Here is a 23,920-nt window from a genome sequence, read left to right as displayed (position 1 = left end):
GGGCTGGACTTTGTGCCCTGTTGCTTCGGAGGCAGCAGCAACCTTCCCCTCCCAGGGTGGAGATCATCTAGGAACTGTGGAGAGAAGATGAAGCAGCAGAGGAGAGACCTTGCCTGTTTACTGCTTTCTAAGATGTCCCTTCCTTAGCGTTTCAGAGCACATTCACCCCTTGGGAATGGTTTGTAACCTAAATAAATTCTTAGTCATTGGAGGTAACATTTTAAAGGTAGTGTGTTGTCATGGAAAGTGCTGTGTGACCTGGAGCAAGTTATTAACCTCTCTGTGCCTCAGTTCTCCAATTTGTTAAATAGGGATAACAATAATATTTAACTAGTATGTTTATTGTTAGTACCAGATGAGATCTACACATGTGTAAGAAGCTTAAATAGACCCTTTTACTTAGTGAAGCCTCAACAAATGTCCACTGTTGTCTGTTGTCTGAAGTTAGGTAGAACTGGGGTCAAATCTCAATCCTGTCACTCACTGCCAGTGAGACCTTGGGCAAGCAGTCTCGCTGAGCTTTAGTTTCCTTAACTTTGCCATGAGGTTCATAGTGCTTACCCCACAGGACAGTTAGGATTAAATAGGAATTCAAACCCTGGCTTCTCTGGTCATTTGGTAACCATTTGGTAAATGACCACACTGTTCCCAGCTGATACCTGCAGAGCATCCTGTTGGATGAGCCAACAGTCTCCAGGCCACTGAGCAGGGACTGTTGGGCTTGTGCAGTTTCCCCAAGGCCACCAGCAGACCAGCAGTACTTGCATGTCCTTCCCGGTCACAGCCTTGGAGTCAGGATACCAAGGTGAGGGGAGGGAGCAACAGAGACTAAGACTTCTACCCGAGAGAACCAGCTTTTCAAAAGAGGGCTGCCCCTGTGCTCACTGCATCTGCATGTTGCAAGAACTTGGTAACTCATTTGCTCAAAAAGTATTTATTGACTGTTCAGCAATCATACATTTATGGGCATCTACACTGTACCCTGCCCAAAGCTAGGAATCTGGCAGAAGAGGTTGGGGGAATAAATAAGAAGGTCAGAAAGAGCCTCTGCATTCTAGGGATTTGCTAATCAGTCATTCATTCATGCATGCAATAAATATTGACTGAGCTACTAATATATGCTGGGCAGTACTCTAACCACTGAATAAGAAAACAAAGTCTCTGCCCTCTTAGAGAGCACTTTCTAGTGGGGAAGACAGACAGTTAACAAGTAAACCAAAGTATCATATATGAAAGTATCATATAATGCCAAGTAGTAATGAATGCTATGAAAAAAATAAACTGGGGTGAGGGGATAAAGAGTGACGAGATAGTACTTTTTATAGGATAGTCAGGGAAACCTCTCTGAAGAAGTGATATTTGAGGAAAGACATAAAAGAAATGAGGGAAGGAGCCATGGGGATATATGTAGAAGAGCATTCCAGGAAGAGGGAACAGCAAGTACAAAGGCCCTGAGGCAAGCATTTGCTTGCCTTCTTTGGGAACAGCAAGTAGGATGGTGTTTCCGAGAAGAATTATGGAATGAAGAGTGCTAGGGGGTGGATCAGAGGGGTGGTGGAGTCCTGATAGGCCATACTCAGGATTTTGGGTTTTGTTCTAAGTGAGAGAAGCCAGCTGGGGAGTGACATGACTGAATTACATTTTAAAAGAATTGCTCTGACTGCTGGTAGAGAACAGACTGAGAGGGCCAAGGGTAGAAAAGGGACCCTCACTTAGGAGGCTTCTGAAGTAGCCCAGGGCACAGGGAGGGGAGGGGGGCGTTGGACCAGGTGGAGTAGCCAGACCGAGGATACATGTTCAAGGTAGACATGACAGGCTTTGCTGATGGGATTGGCTGTGGGTGTCGAGAAAAAGGTATCAAGGGTGAGACTATGAGCTGGGAGGAGGAGCAGGTTGGTGGGGTCAGAGCGGGAGGTGGTGGAAACCAAGAGCTCCATTTTGAATGTTTTATGTTTGAGATGCCTTTTAGATCTCCAGGTACAGAGGTGACTAAGAATGCCCTCTTGCACTGTTGGTGGGAATGTAAATTGATACAGCCACTATGGAGAACAGTATGGAGGTTCCTTTAAAAACTAAAAACAGAACTACCATATGACCCAGCAGTCCCACTCCTGGGCATATACCCTGAGAAAACCATAATTCAAAAAGAGTCATGTACCACAATGTTCATTGCAGCTCTATTTACAATAGCCAGGACATGGAAGCAACCTAGGTGTCCATCGACAGATGAATGGATAAAGATGAGTGGCACATATACACAATGGAATATTACTCAGCCATAAAAAGAAACGAAATTGAGTTATTTGTAGTGAGGTGGATGGATCTAGAGTCTGTCATACAGAGTGAAGTAAGTCAGAAAGAGAAAAACAAATACCGTATGCTAACACATATATATGGAATCTAAAAAAAAAAAAAAAAAGATGGTTCTGAAGAACCTAGGGGCAGGACATGAATAAAGACACAGATGTAGAGAATGGACTTGAGGACACAGGGAGGGGGAAGGGTAAGCTGGGACAAAGTGAGAGAGTGGCGTGGACATATATACACTACCAAATGTAAAATAGATAGCTAGTGGGAAGCGGCTGCATTGCACAGGGAGATCAGCTCGGTGCTTTGTGACCACCTAGAGTGGGATAGGGAGGGTGGGAGGGAGGGAGACGCAAGAGGGAAGAGATATGGGGATATATGTATATGTATAGCTGATTCACTTTGTTATAAAGCAGAAACCAACACACCATTGTAAAGCAATTATACTCCAATAAAGATGTTTAAAAAAATATATCTATATATATTTTTTTAAAAAAAGAAGGCCAGTAGCTGTAGGAGTGTGAAAATCAGGGGAGAGGTCTGTGCTAGGATAAGCCTCAGTGAATCCTCGGAGAATAGATGGTACTTAAACCCCCGAGACTGATGAGGTCACTTAGGGACACAGTGTAGATGGAAAGAAGACCCAGAACAGAGCCCGGAGCACCCCAATCTGTAGAGGAGAGGAAGAGGAGAAGAAACAGCAAGGAAGGCAGGAGAACCAGCAGAAGGAGGGAGTGATTGGCTGTGCCCAGCACTGGGTCAGATGCTACCAACTAGGTAGCATGAAACGAGTCTCTTGAAAAGATGAAGGACAATAAAACATGGGTCAGATAAATCCAGTACTATCTGGGCTGCACAATGTGAAGGCCTGGGCAGAAGTAGAGCTAGATCCATTCACCCCAGCAACATTTATGGAGGGTCCACTCTCTGCCAGCTGCTGAGAGCATGGAACTTGTGTTCATTTATTCTTACTTAGTTTAATTAACAAACACTTAGAACTTGCTACTTTCCAGGCACTGTTCTAAGTATTCAACAACTATTAACTCAATGAATAATTAAAAAAACAATTTTTAATCTCTCATAGAATGATGAAGTCTTATGAGATACTTTTATCCCCATTTTACAGATGAGGAAACTGAAGCACAGAGATGTGCAAACTCAGATGGGGAAGGGACTTGTGGCCTCACTCCCCACCTTCCCCTAGGCCTGTGTCGGGACCAGATACAGATTAGTGAGAGACAGTCAGGTGAAGAAAGGAAGTCCGACACAGCTTGGTGAGTCCCGTGGCAGAGGTGGGGACAAAGTGCCATCCTGTGCACAGAGAATGACAGGACAGGCTTTGTGGCGGAGCCTGAGGAAAGGCTTGACCAAGGAGAGCTGGTATTTGAGGAGACTTGCAGGTGGAGGAAGAGCTCCAGAGAAGAACTGCTGGTACCACCAGTACTAATAGCTAAGGTTTCACACCAGCCATGGTCGCAGCAGGAAGCAGGTGGCTCATCCGAATGGGAAACTGAAGCGTTTTATGAAGGGAGTGCATAAGGGGAAGGGCAGGGATGGCTGAGCTGACAAGGCGTGGTAACACAGCCTGGGAGGAGCAGCAGCTGGAGGCCAGGGGCTCCTGAAGGGGCAACGGAAGGGGGTTCCAGAGCAAGGGAGAGCATGGCTGCGAGAGAGACGCCCAGTCAGACGCTGCAGCCTCAGCTGGGGGCACCTGCCTCGTGGTGGTCCAGCGTGGAGGGAGCCGGGGAATCAGAACCCCACTCTCTCTCTCCCCAGGCCCTCTCACCACCCCCTGGCTGAACACAGCAGGAAGCAGAGGGCAGGGGGCCCATGCAAAGCTTCCTGGGACGTAAAACTGGGTGGAGGAGGCTGGGTTGTGGGTCTGGAGGCAAAAAGGAAGAGATCCAGCGCACGTTTTAGAGCCCTTGAAATTTTGGAGCCCTGGGCACTGTCCTAAGTACTTTATATACATTCATTCATGTAATCCCCACCACAGCCCCAGGAGGGCAGATGTCACCCAGCGGAACAACATGCATTATTTAACTTGCTTCTTGCTCTCTTTCTCCATCTTTGGCTGGGTGCATGCATGGAGTTGAATTTGCATAAGCTGAAGGTTGTGTGCTTCCGCTGTGCGGCTGTTCTGAAAGGCCAGTCCATATGCAGGAAGGCAGGGAGATGAGGCTGGAGAGGGCTCAAGGCCAAAGCCCGAATTTGCCTCCACTGCCCCAGACACGGGGCCTGAACCTTATGAGGGGGGAGATGCACTTCCCCCACACACCATGCAGGCCAATAACACTGAGCCAGCTGAGCATCTGTCCGAGAATGCCCATGCTGAATGGAGGGGACCAGACACAAGTTGGGTGGGAATGGGGGATTGATGTGATAGAGACCCCCACACAGTTTTTTGTAGATGGTGGCCTCATTAGGGCTTCTGTGCCCAGCATCAAGGGGGATCCAAGAAAAGGAAAAGCTTTCTAAATCTAGCTATAGAAAGAAGACATGGTCTTGCACACAGTAGGTGCTCAGTAAATATGTATTGGACAAATGCAAACAAGAAAGTTCTGTCTGGTAAGTGGATATCATGTGGGAGTTAGAAAACAAGCAGGGGTTTTGGAGCCAGCAGGCATCTCATCTCTCCCACTTCTCTGAGCCTCGATTTCCTCATCTGTCTAATGGGGATAATAATATCCATCCACTTAGAGGGTTGTTGGGAGGTTAAAGATAATGCAAGTAAAGTTCTTCAGACATAATGGCCAGTCTGTAAGCAGAGTCTGTACTGAATGAGGGAGCCGGGCAAGAAGGGCCTCGGGCTGGGAGGCCCGTGAGGAGGCTCTGGGCTGGGCACGGTCAGGAAAGACTCTAGAAGAGGGGGCTTGGACTCCCCTTAAATGAAGGCAGGGGTCAGGTGGGAGGAGGGAGGACAATCCCTCTTGCTTGGGTCTGGGACCTACTCTTTGTGAGCAGCGGGAACTGAGCTGAGAGGAGCCAGATCCAGGAGGCTGTGTACTAAGAAGCCATGGGAAGGTGACTGGACTGGGTGGAGAGGAAGGAAGGAAGGCTCTAGTCTAAGGCTAAAGGAGTTCACTCGTCATTCAGCAGACACGCTGAGCACTGTGCACCCGTGTGCATGGCACGGTGCTGTTGAAGACCTACTTGGTGCCAGGTGGGTTACAGGTACCTGAGCTCAAGGTTTCAGGAGAATGGTACAAAGGGCCCAAGGGCAGGGTTCACTGAAGCTGATCCTTGGACTGGTGCTGGGCAGACCCCCCTGGGGAGTTTGCTTGAACCCAGATTCCAGGAGGAGGGGATACCATATACATTTTTAAAATATTTAAAAAGTGAAATTTGAATTACAGTGGTGAGGTTACTGCATGTTTGGGCTTCTAGAGAAAGTTCCATGCTTCTCAGTTGTCTTTCTCGGTTCCTTTTAAAGCCCAGAGGCTGAGGTGTGACTGTGTGTTTTCACTCGGGTGTGGTCAGAGAACAAAGCAGTGCTGTTATCCCTGAGTCTCTCTGGAGACATTCCCCGGTGGAGAATGGTCAGGGTCACCAGAGTACCACCATTTTGATTTATCACTTACATTTGTACTTAAAGAGCATTCTACAGAAACCGGGTATGTTTTCCCAGATATAATGGTGTGTGGATAATTTTTTAAATGGATGAGTTGAATTTCTGGGGGTCGATGAAACATTCTGAGTGAGGATGGGAAGGTTCCGATATGTTGGGGGAAGGGTCTGTTCAGCTGCAGCCTGAGTCCCACTTGGGGAATGATGGAGATCCCCAAGGAGATGACCCTGGAGGAGCAGGTAAGGGCAGAACTGAAGGCCAGGATGGGAGTGACCTAAGCGGTGAGAGTGGATGGACATCAGGCTAAGGAGCTGAACTTTGTGGGCTGCCTCAGAAGGAGACTGGTAGGACGTGGTTTCTCAGTGGGGCCTCTGGATGCAGTGGTCAGCATTGGAGGGCTGCCCACAAGGACCAGGAACCTGGGACCCCCAGGAATAGGCTCTTTCCACAAAGAGCATCTCCAGGCGTTCTATGCTTGGCCCAGGAGGGCAGAAAATCAGAACCCTAGACTTTAACATTGGAAATTGCCTTTGTCTTCCATTCCCACTCTCCACCCAGTGCCTAAATGCTGTCTACCAGGAACAGTGCCTCACTTCTTACATTTAATGATGCAGCAGGAGGCATTTCTGCAAGGAGGGGTGGGAGAGAGCTTCAGTCTTAAGGCCTCAGTGAATAAGAGATTTCCCTCTCCTCTACTTTGTCTTATGTCACCACCCATGGCTGGAATTGAGCTAGAAGCCCTTTGGTTGGGCTCTCCTCACGGCAATCAGAGCAGATGGGATTTTTATGCTTCCTTAGAGAACAGAACACCTGCGGTTCCAAGAGTCACCCAAAAGATGTTGTGTTTTCTTTCTTGTTATGAACCAAACCCAAAGGGTTTTCGTAATAGTGCAGAGGAGAGTGGTGGGGATTAGAGATAAGGGAGATCCTCCTGAGAGCAGAGCATTTGAAATTTTGGCCTAAGGAGGCCCTGGAATTTTTTCCTCTGGAAGGCCTGACTCACCCACGCAGTGGTGCCAGCAGGAAGAGCATAGGCTTTGGAATCAGATAGACCAAGGTTCAGACCTTAGCTCTGTCTCTTATTAGCTGTGGGACCTTGAGTGAGATGGCTTAACCTCTCTGGTCTTCAGTTTCCTCATCTGCAAAATGGTGTGAGAACATCGGCCTTGTAGGGCTGGTGAGATAAACAAATGGAATAAAGCCCAGAAAAGCTCCTGGTGCCATCCCATGGTGCAAATATTATTTCCCTTCCCCTTCTGTTCCAGCGATTCCCTTTCTCCCATCTGATTGTGGACGTACCAGGAGGCAGGGGGATGGACAAATCCATTTGATGCTTATTTATCGACCACTTACTATGCGTTAGTCACAAGAGATTTGGAACACACAGACCTCGTCTTTCCCTCATGGGGTTTTCTGTCTGATGAAGGAAACAGAGCAATTCACAAAAAAGCAAGCCTTTCATTACAAATTGTGACTGTTACAGTGAAGGAATTGAAGCATCTCTGGGGTGTGGGAGTGCGTTCTGTTTAGGTAGGTGAGCAGGGAGACCTCCCTGGGGAGGAGGCCAGCCATGCACGGAAGAGGGGAAGCAGTCCAGGCAGAGAAAGCAGCACATGCGATGGCCCTGAGGCTAGAGCGAGTGTGGCCCGTGGGAAGCACTGAAAGGAGGCCCGTGCAACCAGTCAGGAGCTGAAGTTGGGCTTTGATAAGTTAAGGTAAAGAATTTGGATCTGAATTTTGTTTTGAGTACAATGAGAAGCTATTAAGTACTCAAGTGATATGATCCAATTTATTTAAATATTTCTGGCCCCTGATCCTAGGGAAATTCAGAATTTTTCTCTGCTCAAACTCCTCTTCCACAGCCGCATGTGGGCAGCCCAGGCCTATCTTGACGCTGTTCCCCACCCCTCTCTTGCAGGCCCAGGCAGAGCAGGGGGAGAGAGTCCAGGCTGGCCCCTCGTAGAGATGAGCTTTTGGAGGTACCCACTTCTGTGGTGTGTGGAAAAGCCTGGGCTACCACCTAAGGTTCAGTACCACCCACTGTAGCTGATGCTTCTGTCCCCCATCTTCTGGCTGGCTGGGAGCCCCTGGCCTGGAGGAGAGGGGCAGTGAAGTAGGAGAAAGCAGCAGTACCCTTCTTGGAGCAGGGGGGATATATACTTCTGTAGCTGCTGAAGCCCAGCTGTGAGTCAGTGAGTGCAGGGCAAGCCTCCTAGGTTATTCTCATCTTTAATGAAATGCTCAGCCTGATTCTAGAGGGACGGGGGTACAGCTAGGTGGAGACAAGAAATCTGTATTCTGTACCCCTCCTGTTCAGTTCAGAAATCCCAAGGGCTGGGCCCAGTACGTCCTCTCTGTGTTGGGACAGACAGATTTCCCCCAACCTTCCAGAGTCCTTAAGATGCCCATAGGAAAAGGCAAAGATGCCCTGGCCCTCCTCTGAGGACCAATCGGGTGGGAGCTTCCAGCTTCCAGCAGCAGCTTCTCCCTCTGTGGGCTGAGGCCCTGGACCATGCTGTTGGGCCTGGAGGCTGGAGGAGGGAGGGACCCAAGGACCCCTCGAGCCTCCACCCTGCCCTCTTACTCAGTCCTGGGCTGAAGAGAGAGCTAAGGATATAGTGCACAGAGATTCACACTGAGCTGTCCCAGGGAGTGGAATCTGGGGCTCCTGGCCCACCAGCTCCCCTGGGACTGAGGTGCTAATGAAACAGCTCTTGACCCTGACCTTGGACTCCCAGCCATTGACGTCAGTGAAGTTGAAATAATGTAACCCGATTCTCCCCTTGGGGTGGCAGGGGAGGCATACAGGGGCATGGGAAGGGGAAGGACTGACCAGAAGTCAGGGCCGACTCAGCTTAGGCCGGGACTGGACAAGGAAGAATCCAGTGGTAGGGCGCTCCCGGCCGGTGGGATGTGCTCTATGAGCGAGTGGCCTAAATCCTTTCTGAAAGCAGCTATCTGGCACTACAGCCACCATCAGGTAAGACAGTGGGCTTCTTCCAGAGCGGGGAGCTGACATTGGTGTTGCCACACTGGACACAGGTGACATAACCATGGAGGTGATCGGCAGCATGGCTGCCATGGGGGTGCATTGCTGTCACATGGGGGTTCACGTGTATGATATTCGTGTGCATCCCTGTGTGCACACGCATCACTCCACCCGGGGTCGAGGCTCAGCCTGACCACATCGGATGCTTAGAGGTACTCCTGGGGCCACGTCGGGGTGGTCTGCACAGTCTGATGTGTTGGAGTCAGGGGGCCACCCTGGCTCTGGCTTCCTTCCTCTTCTCACAACCCTGAGGAGATGTGGAGGAGGTCTCCCAGCAGGGGCCTCCCCTTCCCTGGCATCTGCTGTCGGGGTGCTGGGCCTGGAGTTGTAATTCTGCCTTTGGGTTTTCCAGGTGGATTTTCTGATTGAAAATGATGCAGAAAAGGACTATCTCTACGATGTGTTGCGGATGTACCACCAGTAAGTGTACTGGGTCCAGCTCCTGTGGGCCACCCCGGGTACCTCTGTCTTCAGGGAAACCTGGGATGGATTGTTCTGAGACAGGAGGACCTCCCCCTCTTATCCTGGGGGGCTCAGGGAGGCTGATGCTCGGTGTTCCTGGGAATCAAATAGACACGCCACTCACTTGTCTTAGCAAATATTTACATAAATACACGTGTATGGCTCTGTGCTAGCGGATAGGGGTACACGTATAAGCAAGACAGACTGGTTGCTGCCACCTAGTTGCTTACAGTCTGATGGGGGAGGCTGTCAGGTAGCCAGATAGGTTCAACAGAGTGTGATTGCTAGGATAGGACAGGAAATGCCAGCTGGTCCCAGTGCCGGCATCAGATGTCTGTTATCGCTCACCCGCTTTTTGATTCATTCAGCAACATTTATAAGCTCCTGCCACTGGCCAGGCACCATGCAGAATGTGGAAATGAATATCTACTTCCTTTCCTCAACTAACTTGTGGCTTAGTTGGGGGAGATGGACAGACACTAGCAACACAAGGAACTGTAATAAAAAAGTTCCAGTGAAATAACTGCTGAGTAGAGGTGAAAGCAGGAATGTAAAGAAAGGAGTTCTCAGTTCTAACTGTGGAGGGAGGATCAAGAAGGCTTGAGCTAGGTTTTTGACGGGTAAGAAGGATTTTGCTTCCTGATATTTTGGAAATATCAGGGAAGGACATTCCAGGGTGAGAGATCAACATAAGCAACGGTTCAGAGATGTGAAAGCACAGGTTGTGACAGAGACCATAACAGCCACCAGCCTGGGCAGTTCCACAGAAACAGGTCATGGAGGCCCTGAGCCTACCAAGAAGGATGGACTGTGTCCTCTGGGCAGTGGGGAGCCATCGAAGGGTTTTGAGAAGGGGAGCAATTTACATTTTAAAAACAGATGGGCTGAGAGTGAGCCAGTCAGCTGGCAGCTGGAGAGGTGCTGGCCCCAGACGTTGAGGGTCTGAACGGTCTGAGGTGGAAGCTTGTGAGAGATAGTATGAGGCTGCAGCTCAGAGCAGGAAACAAGGGGATGAGAGGGCTCACCACCAGCTCACAGAGGTTTCCTGTCTGGAAGGATGCTGGGCTTCAGAAGTAGGCAGAGCTGACTTTGAATCCTGGCTTGATTTCATCCGCAGGATGAGTGAACAACCCCTACTTCGATGGTTTCCTTGAGATACTTACATGGGAGAACGGACTCTTCTGAGGCACCCGACCCATCGTTAGGGGCTCTGGGCATTTCAGGAGAGTTCTCCTCAATTCCAAGGCCTGGGCCCAGTGGGTGGGGACCCAGCCCAGGACTGCTTCCTCTGGGAATCCTGGGGTCTCAGAGGTCATGGCTAAGGGGGAGGCTTCAGGGTCCCGGTGTCTCTGCAGAACCATGGACGTGGCCGTGCTTGTGGGAGACCTGAAGCTGGTCATCAACGAGCCCAGCCGCCTGCCCCTGTTTGACGCCATCCGGCCTCTGATCCCACTGAAACACCAGGTGGAGTACGACCAGCTAACCCCCCGGCGCTCCAGGTGCGGAGGGAGCCAAGGCTGGAGGCGGGGCGGGGGAGAGGTCACCCTGGGATGGACAGGGCCGCTCACGAGTGGATGGGGCAGCGCTGGCCATCAGGCCAGAGCTGGGCCGTCACCAGTCCCTCCTCCCTTGGCAGGAAGCTGAAGGAGGTGCGTCTGGACCGGCTGCACCCCGAAGGCCTCGGCCTCAGCGTGCGTGGTGGCCTCGAGTTCGGCTGCGGGCTCTTCATCTCCCACCTCATCAAAGGTGGCCAGGCAGACAGCGTCGGGCTCCAGGTGAGTGAGCAGAGCTCGGGGGATGTGGGGACCAAGCCCTCAGGCTTCCTGCCTCCGCCTCATTCACTCACTAGGCTGTGTGGTGTAACATGGTCACCTCGCCCTTCTGAGCCTTTGGGAGAGGGAAGGGGTGACGTGTCCTGGCAGAGTGTCCTCGGTCCTCTAGAAGCGTGGCTGCAGGCACTTGCCTGTTTTCTTTTTTCTTCTTTCAGTTTTTATTGGCGTAGAGTTGATTTACAATGTTGTCTTAGCTTCAGGTATACAGCAAAGTGAATCAGTTACACATATACGTATATCCACTCTTTTTTAGATTCTTTTCCCATGTAGGCCATTATAGAGTATTGGGTAGAGTTCCCTGTGCTGTACAGTATGTCCTTATCTATTTTGTATATAGTAGTGTGTTGCCTGTTTTCTTGAGTGGAGCTGAGAACCTGGCTCCCAGCTGTTGCTGCCCCTGCTGCACTGCACCCCACCTCCCTTATGTCTGAAGGAAGAGCATAATTATGTCCTGACACCTGAAGTTCTGGACACATAGCCTTCTCCCTGGAAGGGGAAAGGAAATACTGGCATAGTGCAGTGCTTCAGAGCATAGACTCTGGAGCTGGAATGTCCTGGCTTTGCTATTCATTAGCTGTGTGACTTTGGTGAAATTACTTAACCCCCTGCCTCAGTTTCCTCATCTGTAAAATGGGATGATGATACTACTACTTACCTCATCAGGTTGTTAGGCCGGAATAAATGAATTCATATTACAAAGTACTTGTATCAGTACCTGGCACATAAATGCTGTGTGTTAGTTTGCAGAAAACAACGTGCATTTTACGCTCCCAGAATATATATGATTTGTTTGTGTTTGCTTAAGGAAACACACACACACACACACACACACACAATGAAAAGCAGTTACTTGTTGGAGGGGGAACTGGAGTGGATGGGGGATAAGGTGAGATGGAGTCTTTTAAGGCTACGTCTTTCAATATTATTTGGCTTTTGAATCATATGAATGTACTATTTTTTTCTAAATTCTTTTTATTGAAGTATAGTTGATTGATGTGTTAATTACTGCTGTACAGCAAAGTGACTCAGTCATAAACATACATACATTCTTTTTCATATTCTTTTCCATTATGGTTTATCACTGGATATTGAATATAGTTCCCTGTGCTATACCATAGAACCTTGTTGTTTATCCATTCTATATATACCAGTTTATGCTGTGTGTTTGTTAAGCAAGCAGAGAGGGAGATTTAATAAACACCTATAATGTGCCAGGTAACATGTTGACAGCCAGTTCTCACTGTATGCCTGGGCTTTCTCATCCCCATTTTGCAGAGTTGATAGAAGATCAGGGACTTGACTAGAGTCACACAGCCAGTAAGTGGCAAAGCCAGGATTTGAACCTGGGTCTCCTGACTGCCAAGTCCAGGGATCTCTCTTCAGCACCCCAGGGTCCCCTCCCTTGGGGTCGCCACACCTCAGTGTCTGGGCAGAGATGGGCAGACCTCCAGGTCTCGCTCCTGCCAGAGCCCAGAGCTGTGTTTTTGTATGTCCAGACAGAAGAGGCCCTCCCACCCCCGCCCAGAGCTTCCAGCATGTTTGTTACCAGCATCCCAATCTGGGCTGCCAAGCCAGGGGCTTCAGGGGCCCTGACGGCTAATGGTACAAGACACCGTGGAGTGGGAGGTGGAAACTGGGAGCTGACAGACATCGCTTTGTTCTAAATCCCTGTCTCACGGCTCACTGGTAGCGTCTGAAATTTCAGCCTCTTCATTATTCCTCTCCTGTGCCACACATTTTCCAGCCCAGAAACACAGCCAGAGAAAAAACATAATGAGCTCTTCTCTTGGCGTCAGCTGAGCCCTCTTTTTTTTCCAGGGTGAGGTCTCCTCCTAGGACAAGCACTTCTCAACGATTCCTCCATGATTGGGGGCCTCAGGGCGTTTTAATGAAACGTAGACTTTTACCTTCCTGCCTGTTTCTCAGGCTTATGAATTATCAACCCTTTCTCGGGTTAACGGGCTCATCTCTCCTTTGTGCCGCTGTCCCTCAGATCGTCATTTCACTGTTGCCCTTGCACAAAGGGCCTTTTGCAGGGCTCCACGCGGGAGCGAGAGGGAGAGGAAAGCCAATCCTGCAAGCTGAGCCGGGGGTTGTGTGGGAATCGTTCCACTGGGGTCCCGGGCAGGTTCCCTTTTGGAACAACACAGGGAGCTTCACTCAGAGCAGCTTGGGGAAAACATCTGCATCTATTCACCTGTCTGGGTGGGGTTCATGTTTCTGGGGAGATCGCATGTCTGAGGGTGGGGGAGGGGCACATTCAGATACAGCCTGGCTCAACTGAAGGTCCCGTTGATTTGACCTGTGAGGCTGGGCCCTGAGTGGGGGCCTTGGAACCAGCCCTGGGACTCCTCCATCTCTGCACTTGTCCCCCTACTGGAGTTATTTTAGATTTTTGTCCAAGTGTATCCTGTCTGAACCACATCCTCTGCCCTGCACGACTTGCTGTATAGTCCAAGGCTAGAGAATAATTCTGTGTGCCTTGGTTGTCCCAGCTGTAAAATGGACAGAGTTATCCCTGCCTTTCCTATGGGACTTGAGGGCTCTGTCAGGTGGCAAGGATCCAGAGAGGACAGGACACAGGGAACTGCAGCCAAGCTTGGCCAGAGTCCCTTCTTTTCTGCTTCCAGACACCCAAGAGACAACACTTGTCTGTCAGGGAGCCCTGATGTCAAATCTCAGCAGCACTGTTCACTAGCTGGGTGACCTTGAGCAAGTCACCTCACCTCTCTGAGCCTCAGTTTCCTCATCTGATTAACAGACACGCAGAGTTGTTGTGAAGAACTGCTGCAAGGAGGCCATCCAGCCATCCTCCTTCCATGAGAAGTCCCCAGAAACCTAGAGGGGTCCTCAGTGACCGCCCCGCCCCCGCCCCTGTGGCGCCTCTTTGAGCCCCTTGCCAGACCACTGAGAAGACGGGGGTCTGGGTCCAGGTGTGGAAGGGAAGTGTTCGGGTGACAATAGGGAGAAGGTGACTCTGGGGGTTGTTGTAAAGGGTAGGTGTTGGCCTGGAGGACCCCTCAGAGGCTATGTGCCCACCCAGCCCCCAGACCTCACTGAGAGTCAAGCTGCGTCCCCTACACTTACTAACAAGTCTCTAAAGGGTCAGCATGTGTGGTGTGAGGTAGGCCGCCAGCTGACCTGCCCTGGCCTCAGGCTGGAGAGGGTCGGGTCGTCCACGATCCAGTCCCTGCTCTGTAGCTAATGACTGTGACTGTGGATAAAACATCACCTCCTGGGCCTCAGTTTCAACTGATGTCTGAGGATCCTTCCAGCCCCGTAGTTATTATATGGGGAGCTTCAGGACTGATCCCCAGGGCCAAGGTGCTCAGAGGACAAAGGGAAGAGCTGCTTGAATCTTGTTGGAGGGTCGCCCTTCGCATGAATTCCAGAACCTGATGGTGCCCCAGTGGGTGGAAGGGACAGAGTGAGGGTACAGAATCCTGACTTCTCCTCCCAGCTCTGCTACCCGCTCTCTGTGCCCCTCGCCCCCATCTTGGTTCCCCCATCTGTAAAATGGGCAGAAAGACTCCTGGAGAGCAGGCCAGGAGTATCTGGCCATGAGCCTGCCCAGCTGCCCGATGCTTCCTCACCCCGGTGCGTCTTCTCTCTGCCTGTGGTTAAGATAGGGGACGAGATCGTCCGGATCAATGGGTATTCCATCGCCTCCTGCACCCATGAGGAGGTCATCAACCTCATCCGCACCAAGAAGACTGTGTCCATCAAAGTGAGACGTGAGTGAGGCCAGAGCACGGGGGTGCTGACGGTGGGGCAGGGTGGGGCACCTGGTGGTACCCAGCTCCTAGGGGAGGAAGGGAGGGCAGAGGAGCCATCCTAACCCCCATGCCTTTCTCCCACAGACATCGGCCTGATCCCTGTGAAGAGGTGAGCAGGACCCTCCTCTGCAGGCAGACTCCTCCCTATGGGCTCAGGGTCCTGGATCGGCCTGGGGTCTGGCCAGCACTGCCCCTGGGCCAGTGATGGTGCAGGCTTCAGATGGGGAAGATTTGGATTTGGGGCCTGGTGCCTCAAACATCTCTCCCTAATGACCCGCCTTCTACTCTCCCCTGCCATCAGCTCTCCCGATGAGCCCCTCAAATGGCAGTATGTGGATCAGTTTGTGTCGGAATCTGGGGTAAGGGTCAGGACGGCCGATGATGGGGGCTGGATGGGGTAGCTGGTCCTGAAGGAAGGCCTTCTCTAGGGATGTGTCCTCAGGGGCTTCATATAGGCCCCCAGCACATCCAGAATGCCCCTGTGGGTGGTGGCCCAGCTGGTATAGACGCACACCCCCAGGGACAAAACGGCAGTCGGGCTCACGTGGGGACAGCATCGCTCGCCCCGAAGGCCTTATGAGCACAAGAGGCCCCTTGCACAATGCGGACACCCGGTGACCTTATCGTCTCCCTCCCTCAGGGTGGGCAGACCAGCCTGGGCTCCCCCAGCAGTCAGGAGAACAAGGAGAAGAAGGTCTTCATCAGCCTGGTGGGCTCCCGGGGCCTTGGCTGCAGGTGGGTGGCAGGTACGCCCTGGGGCTCACTCATGGCCAGCAGACCCCAATAGGTCCCTCACACCACTCCCCTTTCTCACTGCTGCTTCTGAGGAGACTTTTGTCCACTAGTGATGACACTTCTTGGTGCTTGATTTCCCCTCTGAGCTTCACAACAGCCCTGTAGGGCCAGAGGGACAGCTCTAACAGGCCCATTTTACAGAGGAGGAAACTGAGGCCCAAAGGCAGAGCCATGTTCCTTTGGTGGGCCCTCAAGTCATGCAAAAGGAACCTGTCAAGCTGATCATCTCTGTCACAGTTCCCTTCTCACTTATTACCTTGTGGCTTCCTTAGGAGGCAGCCAGGGAGTTGCAAACAGGCATTGAGTCTCATGCACACAGGTACTGCAGTTAGAGATCTAGGTTCCAGGCCCCTTGTTAAGCACACAGGTACTGCAGTTAGAGATCTAGGTTCCAGGCCCTGCTGTGCCACCTATGAGCTCTAGAACCTTGGACTAGTTACTTAACCACCCCGACCCTCAGTTTCTTTTATTTATGTGTTTGTTTGTTTGTTTTGGTTGCATCAGGTCTTAGTTGCGGCAGGTGGGCTCCTTACTTGCAGCTCGCCAGCTCCTTAGTTGCGTCACGTGGACTCCTTAGTTGTGGCATGCGAATTCTTAGTTGCGGCATGCATGTGGGATCTAGTTCCCTGACCAGGGATCAAATCCGGGCTCCCTGCATTGGGAGCACAGAGTCCTAACCACTGTGCCACCAGGGAAGTCCCCTCAGTTTCTTTCTCTATAAATCAGCAGTAATAGTCCCCATATCACAAGGCTGTTGTGAGGAAGAGGGAGATGACAGAATGAAGTACCAAGCTTAGTGCCTGGCAGGTAGTAAGCAGTTCATAAATATTAGCTATTATTATTTGTCTTTTTTTTTTGACCGCACCACGAGGCTTGTGCGATCCTAGTTCCCCGACCAGAGATTGAATCTGGGCCCTCGGCAGCGAAAGCGCAGAGTCCTAACCACTGGACCACCAGAGAATTCCCTAAGTTATTCTTCTTATTTCCATTCCATCACATTTCTGACAAGCATAAGTGATTAAAAAAAAAAAAAGTCCCTCCTTTCTAAGAAATTATAGCTTAATATAGAAGCCAACCACATAAATAGTTCCAGTATTGAGGGACTCTGTCACGGAGCTGCATTCTGGGTCAGGCGTGGCAAATAAGTTTTCCATCCTGTGCTCTCTCTAGTCAGTTAGTGGTGGCTGCCCTGGAGTACTATTTTGAAAAGAACTTTAATGCTGTATCTAGGCATAGGTGGAAAAGAGTGTTGCGATTGATTAGTGATATCTGCCACAGATCTGGGAGGGGAGATTAGCAAACAGTACAAGTGCCATCCTTGCTGTAGGTGTTTTAGGAGCACGGGGAAGGGGTGCTATCAGGGGATAGAATAAGGAGATTGGTTAAAACCTTGGAGAGGAGATAACATTTGAGTGTTGAGGAATGCATAGGAAAATGCCAGAAAGAGAGAAGAAACAGCATATGCAATAGGTTGGATGAGAGGTTGGGTAGGGGGAATTAGACGTAGCTTTCTGTTGGTAGTTGCCACAGGGAAATGAGGCTGGACAGGTAGACAGAGGCTGAACAGGTAGATGACAGAGGGCTTGGGTACTGAGCTCATGCGTGACCTGGGCACACAGGCATGGGGGCCGGTCATTGAAAATGCGCAAGCACTGAGGAGCAGAGGCTCACCTCACCTCCCGAATCTCCCACAGCATTTCCAGCGGCCCCATCCAGAAACCTGGCATCTTCATCAGCCACGTGAAGCCTGGCTCCCTGTCTGCTGAGGTGGGGCTGGAGGTGAGTGACCCTGGGCCTGCCCCAGTGGGGCCCCTGTGGGGTGCAGGGTCAGACTGTGATCGCACAGGGATGGAGCACGTGCTTTCCCACACAGCCCTCTCTCAACACTCACTGGCTGATGATTCCTACTAACCCCCAAAGGGAAGGCTTCACAGAGCGGGTGACATTTGAGCCTTTCTCCAGCCCTTCTCCAGCTCTGAGAGCCTTTGGTCCTGGGCTTGGGATGTAGTAATAATAATCAGAATTGACATTCATTGAGCGTTAACTGGATTGGACATTGTTCCAAGCCCTTTAAAATGTATGAGAACTCTGAAAATTAGGTACTATCGTTAGCCTCATTTTACAGATGAGGAAACTGAGAGCCAGAGAAAGATCTTTCCAAGATCATGTACGTAGTATGGCAGGGCTGGGATTCAAACCTAGGTGGTCTGATTCCAGAGCTAGATAGAACTCTTAACCTCTTCTTTGGACAAGTTATTTCCTCTTTCTCTGCTTCAGTTTCCTATCCTGTGAAATGGGGGTACTAGCCTTCCTTCTGGGGTCATTGTGTAGATTAAATGTATTAATACATATGCTTAGAACTGTGTCTGGTACATACTGAGGGATCGATTAACGTTAGCTGTTATACTAATTATTATGATGACTCCACACAGAATCTACTGTATGAGAAGCTTAAAGGCTCCTAAGTCTACAAACTGAGTTTTTAAAGCAAATGTCGTAAATTCAGCCAAAGTAATGAACTTCTAAAGGTGTAATATTTGACAACTGATGAAAGAGATATGGGGTGGAGGAGCCCTGGGAGGACCCTATTGGAACTCTGCTCTTTCGGAAGAGTTGAGGTACAGCTACTTGAAGACCCAACGTCTGATGCTGGCCTCCAGGGGGAGCTCTTCCAACAGACTGAGCGTACAGATAATAAAAACATTTCTCCACCAGCCAGGGGACCAGATTGTCGAGGTCAATGGCATCGACTTCTCCAACCTGGACCACAAGGAGGTGAGATGTGGGTTTTTCACCTTCTGGCTGCGATCCTCTCTGCTGTCCTCTTCTCACCTACGTCCCCCTTGCCACAATGTCTGAAACCTTCTGTGCTCTCCAGAGGCCTCAACTACTCTGATCTGTCAGGTCTCAGCTGACTATCTGCCTGTCCCCACAGGCCGTGAACGTGCTGAAGAGTAGCCGCAGCCTGACCATCTCCATCGTAGCCGGAGCTGTAAGTCCAGAACGAGCTGGTGGGGGCCCCGTGACCCCTGACCTGCAGCCCAGCTGCTCAGACCCCTGATCTCTGCCACACACTCGTGGGAAAGGCCAAGGGGTCTCCTTCCCTGAAGCTCTGATAGCAGCTGGGGAGGATTTCTGCCCAGCCAGAAGCTTGGGTCAGACAGAGCAGGAGCCACAATGCCTGACATGGGGGGCCACGGAGATGAGAAGGCAACCCAAATCTTGGCCCTCAAACTCTGGCAGTGGACTTCTAGGTTCCCAGGGGACTGAGCAAGGCGCCTCTTTTCTCCCCATGAGGGCCGGGAGCTCTTCATGACAGACCGGGAGCGGCTGGAAGAGTTCCGGCAGCGCGAGCTGCAGCGACAGGAGCTTCTGATGCAGAAGCGGCTGGCGATGGAATCCAACAAGATCCTCCGGGAGCAGCAGGAGATGGAGCGGCAGTGAGTGTGGCCAGCCAGGAAGCCCCTGCCCTGCCCTCCCAGACCACTGTACCATCCCACCTGCCTTTCTTCCTGCCCACTGCATCCTGAGCTGACTTTATTCTCTCCCTCGAGTCCTGTCTTCAGACCGGATGGGTTCAGTGATGCTCAGTGGAAGCATTCCCTGCCTCCAGACCATGAGGCTCCTCCCTCCTTGCCAAGGAAAGCCCTTGATTTCCAAGACCCAGGAATATGGAAAATAGGATGCTACTAGCAATAACTAACATTTGTCAAGTGCCAGCCATGTGGCTGGCATTGTATTAGGGCCTTGTTTACGTTCCTCAACTGAATTCCCATAATAGCCCTGGGAGATAGATGGTATTAACCCATTTTATAGGTGAGGAGACTGAGACTCAGAGAGGTTACACCACTTGTGTACAAAGTCAGACATGGCTAAGCTGTGGAATTCATACCCAGGCAGTTTGGCTGCCCCATCTATGGTGATCAGAACTACCCCCCACCAACCCCAGAGTTGCTGGGATGATGACTGAGAGAATTCATAAGTCAAAAACTATTGTCAAAATCCCAATCCAGATACATTCTATGAGCATAATCAGAATTTGGGAAAGGAAAGTGGACAGGATCTTTCCACCTCTCCCTTCACAGAATTTGCCTGAAGAACCACCCTGGGTGGTACCTCTGCCCATTACTCTGGCCTTGCTTAGCAGCCCCGGCTTTGCCCCTGGGGTCTGGGGCCCTCCTCTGGGAGGACCTCACTCAGTCAGTCACTTTATGCTGGTGTTTAGAGGTGGCTGCATGGCATGTGGCCTGCACTGAACTGCCTCCAGTCTCCCGCAGTGCAGAATCTCTGCTCAGCAGTGCCAGACGAAACCACACAAGAGCACAGGATCCAGACTTTTCTGGACCCTCTTTCCCAGCATCCAAATTTGGTCCAGGCATCCTTGGAAAGGAGCCTGGAAGAAATATTTAAAACTTTTCTCAAATCAGAGATTAGCTGCAAGGAAGAGTTAACTTCTCTGACGTAGACTCCAACATGCCAACTTGCATTTGTGTTTCAGGAGGAAAAAGGAAATTGCCCAGAAGGCAGCAGAGGAAAATGAGAGATACCGGAAGGAGATGGAACAGTGAGTGCCTTGGCCCCATGTGTCTGCACACACATGTCTGTGCGTGGACGTGAGTGTACTTGCAGGAGTGCGGCCCCAGAGGCCACCTCCAGGCCCAGTTTACCTGGCCCTCTTGTCCCCTTGTGGACCGTCCTTTATTTGTAGTCCTTCCATAATCCTAGTAAAACCCATCATATTAGGGTAACTGGAATACAGTCTTGTAACTGTCAGGGTGGCATTCACACCTGATTTAGAATACAAGTGCCAGGGACTCGTTTTCGTCACAGCTGCAACCACGTGGCTTCTCCCCAGGCTGGTTGGCGTTCCCCAATAGGCAGAAGGCAGGCCTGCAAAGGTTCTGACTCCAGTCACAGGCGTCTTATTTCAGGATCGTGGAGGAGGAAGAGAATTTTAAGAAGCAGTGGGAAGAAGACTGGGGCTCAAAGGAACAGCTCCTGTCATCTAAAACCATCACCACCGAGTTGCACCCAGTACCCCTTCGCAAGCCAAAGTGTATGTATCATGTGCCAGGGGAGAGGGGGCTTCCTTCTGGGGCTGGGGATGTCTAGACAAAGATAGAGGTCTCGGGCTTCCCTGGTGGCGCAGTGGTTGAGAGTCCGCCTGCCGATGCAGGGGACACGGGTTCGTGCCCCGTTCCGGGAAGATCCCACATGCCGCGGAGCGGCTGGGCTCGTGAGCCATGGCCGCTGAGCCTGCGCGTCCGGAGCCTGTGCTCCGCAATGCGGGAGGCCACAACAGTGAGAGGCCCACGTACCGCAAAAAAAAAAAAAAAAGAGGTCTCCCGCCACTCACCACCACCTGCCCAGGTGAACAGGCCATGGCTCTCTCTTCATGGAGGGGCAGCCAGTTGCCAGGTGCTGTCTGCCAGGGCATTGGGATGGTTGGGATCCGCCTGCCTTCCTTGTCCTGGGGGCCTGCTGCCAGGCTCTCCCCCATGACACAGACTCAGGCATGTGCCCTTGGACTCCTGAAGAGGGGCTGGAGAGCTGTGGCAAAAGCGAACTGCTGATGGGATTATCATCCTAGTGTGTCAGGTGTTGTGTCCTCCTCTTTCCCGGTTCTGAATTGGGGCTGGGGTAAAACAGCAAGAAAGAGGGGAAGGGGCTCACGTGAGAGAAGGACTCTGGTGGTCCAAGGCTGGTGAGCAATTGCGGGAGGAGCTTACCGAAGTGCCCCTACCACCTGCGTCCCTGTGTGTGGACTGCAGTCACGCCACTCCGAGGATGGAGCCGGGGAGAGAACTGTGTGACCCTCCCAGGCACCAAACTGCAGCCATCCTTGGGCCTCAGCAACCTCTGCCCTTCCCATCTCCTTTCTTCCTCTGTCCTGTGTTCCCACGTCCACTTGCAGTCCAGGCCCCCACCACGTGCTCCCCCGTCCACCTGCTCTCCACCCCAACTCCCAGGATGTCATGTCTCTACAAGGGGCAGCTCACACCACCAGGGCAGGGTTGGGGGCTCAGTCTCAGTGCTTCTTCAGTGGGGTAGTGGTGGGGAGCCAGGAGCCAGGCAGCTTGGGGGGCCGTGGCAATCACAGGTCCAGGATGCCTGGTTGGGCCTTTACTCGCTGACTTGACAGCTGTTTCGATTTGTACTTGACACAAGGCAGATTCTACTCCAGCTGACTGTGCTCAGCCGACCTTGGACCCTCCCAGTATAAGGCAAATCTGCACCCAAGAACCAAGGTTCCCCCACTTCCCCTGTGCAGCAGTCATTTGGGATCCTGTGATGGGGTCCGGACAGCTTTGGCCCCAACTTTGAATCATACTCGAGCCCTAGAGGGACATCCACTTGCCAACCCAGGCCACTTGGGTCAACAAGAGGCGCAGGGCATCTGGATGGTTCCACGTCACCCCTCCCTGGTGCAGGGCAAGCATCTCCCAGCACATTTCTTGCTGGAACCGGGGCAATGTCATCTCGGGTCCTCTCCGAAGGACAAAGCACTTTCTCATCAGCCGCCCCCATGACATTCGGTATGAGTTGAGGATGTGGCCAGAGCTAGATTCCCGGCGAATAATCTGTGCCTTAGACAGGTAGCTAATTTGCTCTTTGGAGTGAAATAGGAGCTTCCGAAAGAGAGAAATCGATTTTAATTGCTTCTCATGAAAGTAATCCCAGTCAATTTAGGACCTTCCTAGAAATTGGGTCTTGGCCTCAAAGCAAACACACCCTCTCAGGAACTGTGAAAAATAAAAGCCCTTTCTCTAGCTATTTATTCAGTGCTTTTCGACCAAATCAAGCTTCTTGAGTAAAAGGAGCAAAAGCTTTCCCTTTGCTGGAGATATAAATGTCTTCTAAGGGAACGGGAGGAAGCAAGTGATTGAGGACCAGGCTCTGCCGGCCTGAGCTGAGGCAGCCAGGCCGCCGCCATCCATTTGCATCTGCGTCGGCAGTTTAATTTTACTTTGGAGATTAGGCAGGAAGTGCAGGAAGGCCTCTGGGCCAGCTCCTTTCCCACCTTTTCCCCATTCCTCGGAGGCTGGAATGGTCTCTGCCTTTTAGGACCGACAGGCCAGGCTGCAGCCAGCCCCTCCCTGACCACTCTTCAATCTGGGGGTCCAGTCAGCTGACAGGTTCTACCTGACTCAGGTGTCTTGTGCCTGTGTGGAGCCAGCATTTTTGAACAGACAGGAAAGAGTGTGAAGCATCTCTTGCCTGGAAAACGAAGCCACTCATCCTAATGATCAGGGGGGACTGACTGCTCCCCTCCCCGCCTGCTTCCCAGGGGCTCTGCCTGCCTACCCACGACCGACCTCAACGTTGAGCAGAACCTCAACATTGCACTGAGCCCTCAAAGCCAGGACGTACAGTCACAGAGGCCCCAGAATAGCTTTCCTTAGCAAAAGCAAAAGGGGGCAGAGGGGTAATTAAGGTTCCCAGAGCTGGAAGGAGGCTTGAAAGATAAGAAGTTTAAATAAGAGCTTTCCAGCCTTCTCGTCAAGGACCCCATCTATTAGCCCCCAATCCCATTAGACCCCATGGTTTGGAAGTTGAGTTTTTTCCTACTACACTATTAAGTAATCATTTGTATTCACTGTTTTATTAAGTAGTCCCTCTCGTTAGCAAGAAAGCATCAGTGTTCCGTTGTTGAGTAAATGTAAACCAAGCCAAAAGCAAAGGAACTTACGTATAGCCTTTTCAGAGGTTGATAGGCCAGCTCTTCTAATTAATATTTTGAAATATTAATAAGCAGCTCATAGCAGACTCAAACACTACTTCCCAGGGCCCCAGGGAGGCCAGAGTCCAGGTTAGAAATCACTGGAAAGGACAGTTTGCTATTCTCCACATTAGGTCAGAATTCATGGCTTTCTAAGCACACGTGCCCCTTTTACCCCTTGGGACCTCCTCACCTCCTCAGGATCCCAAACTTCTGTCTGCTGCCCACACACACAGTTCTGATATTCCCTGGGGACCCAGAGCTCCAAGGGTGATGAGAAGAAGCTGGGAGGATCTGTTTCCCATTGCAAGCCCTTGGCATCAAACGTGTATAGTACTCAGATATTCCTGTCATCAGTACTGCACCTCCTGTTTCAACCAAACCCCCTGCAAAATGGTTCTCATGCTGCTG

At 51.2% G+C, this 23,920-nt stretch overlaps 1 protein-coding gene across 4 annotated transcripts in view; it reads left to right on the top strand.

The window, feature by feature from the left end:
* Nucleotides 1-23,920, top strand: part of USH1C (USH1 protein network component harmonin) — a gene marked incomplete at its 3' end in the record, with an annotated part of 50,956 nt that overhangs the window by 1,892 nt on the left and 25,144 nt on the right. For 3 of the 4 annotated variants that reach the window (XM_082845344.1, XM_082845345.1, XM_082845343.1), the window contains exons 2-14: nt 9,277-9,344; nt 10,742-10,885; nt 11,023-11,165; nt 14,848-14,952; nt 15,079-15,103; nt 15,296-15,353; nt 15,635-15,729; nt 17,484-17,568; nt 18,505-18,564; nt 18,725-18,781; nt 19,087-19,229; nt 20,288-20,353; nt 20,721-20,845. In XM_082845344.1, coding sequence (XP_082701470.1) covers nt 9,277-9,344; nt 10,742-10,885; nt 11,023-11,165; nt 14,848-14,952; nt 15,079-15,103; nt 15,296-15,353; nt 15,635-15,729; nt 17,484-17,568; nt 18,505-18,564; nt 18,725-18,781; nt 19,087-19,229; nt 20,288-20,353; nt 20,721-20,845 — 1,174 coding nt within the window. The remainder of the gene's footprint in view (nt 1-9,276; nt 9,345-10,741; nt 10,886-11,022; nt 11,166-14,847; nt 14,953-15,078; nt 15,104-15,295; nt 15,354-15,634; nt 15,730-17,483; nt 17,569-18,504; nt 18,565-18,724; nt 18,782-19,086; nt 19,230-20,287; nt 20,354-20,720; nt 20,846-23,920) is intronic. The other variant, XM_082845346.1, reaches the window with a different exon arrangement.

The sequence above is a fragment of the Leucopleurus acutus genome (assembly GCF_964270905.1).
Source record: "Leucopleurus acutus genome assembly, chromosome: 8".
Classification (NCBI taxonomy): Eukaryota; Metazoa; Chordata; class Mammalia; order Artiodactyla; family Delphinidae; genus Leucopleurus; species Leucopleurus acutus.
The sequence above is the reverse complement of the archived record's forward strand: the minus strand, read 5'-3'. Positions and strand labels throughout refer to the sequence as shown.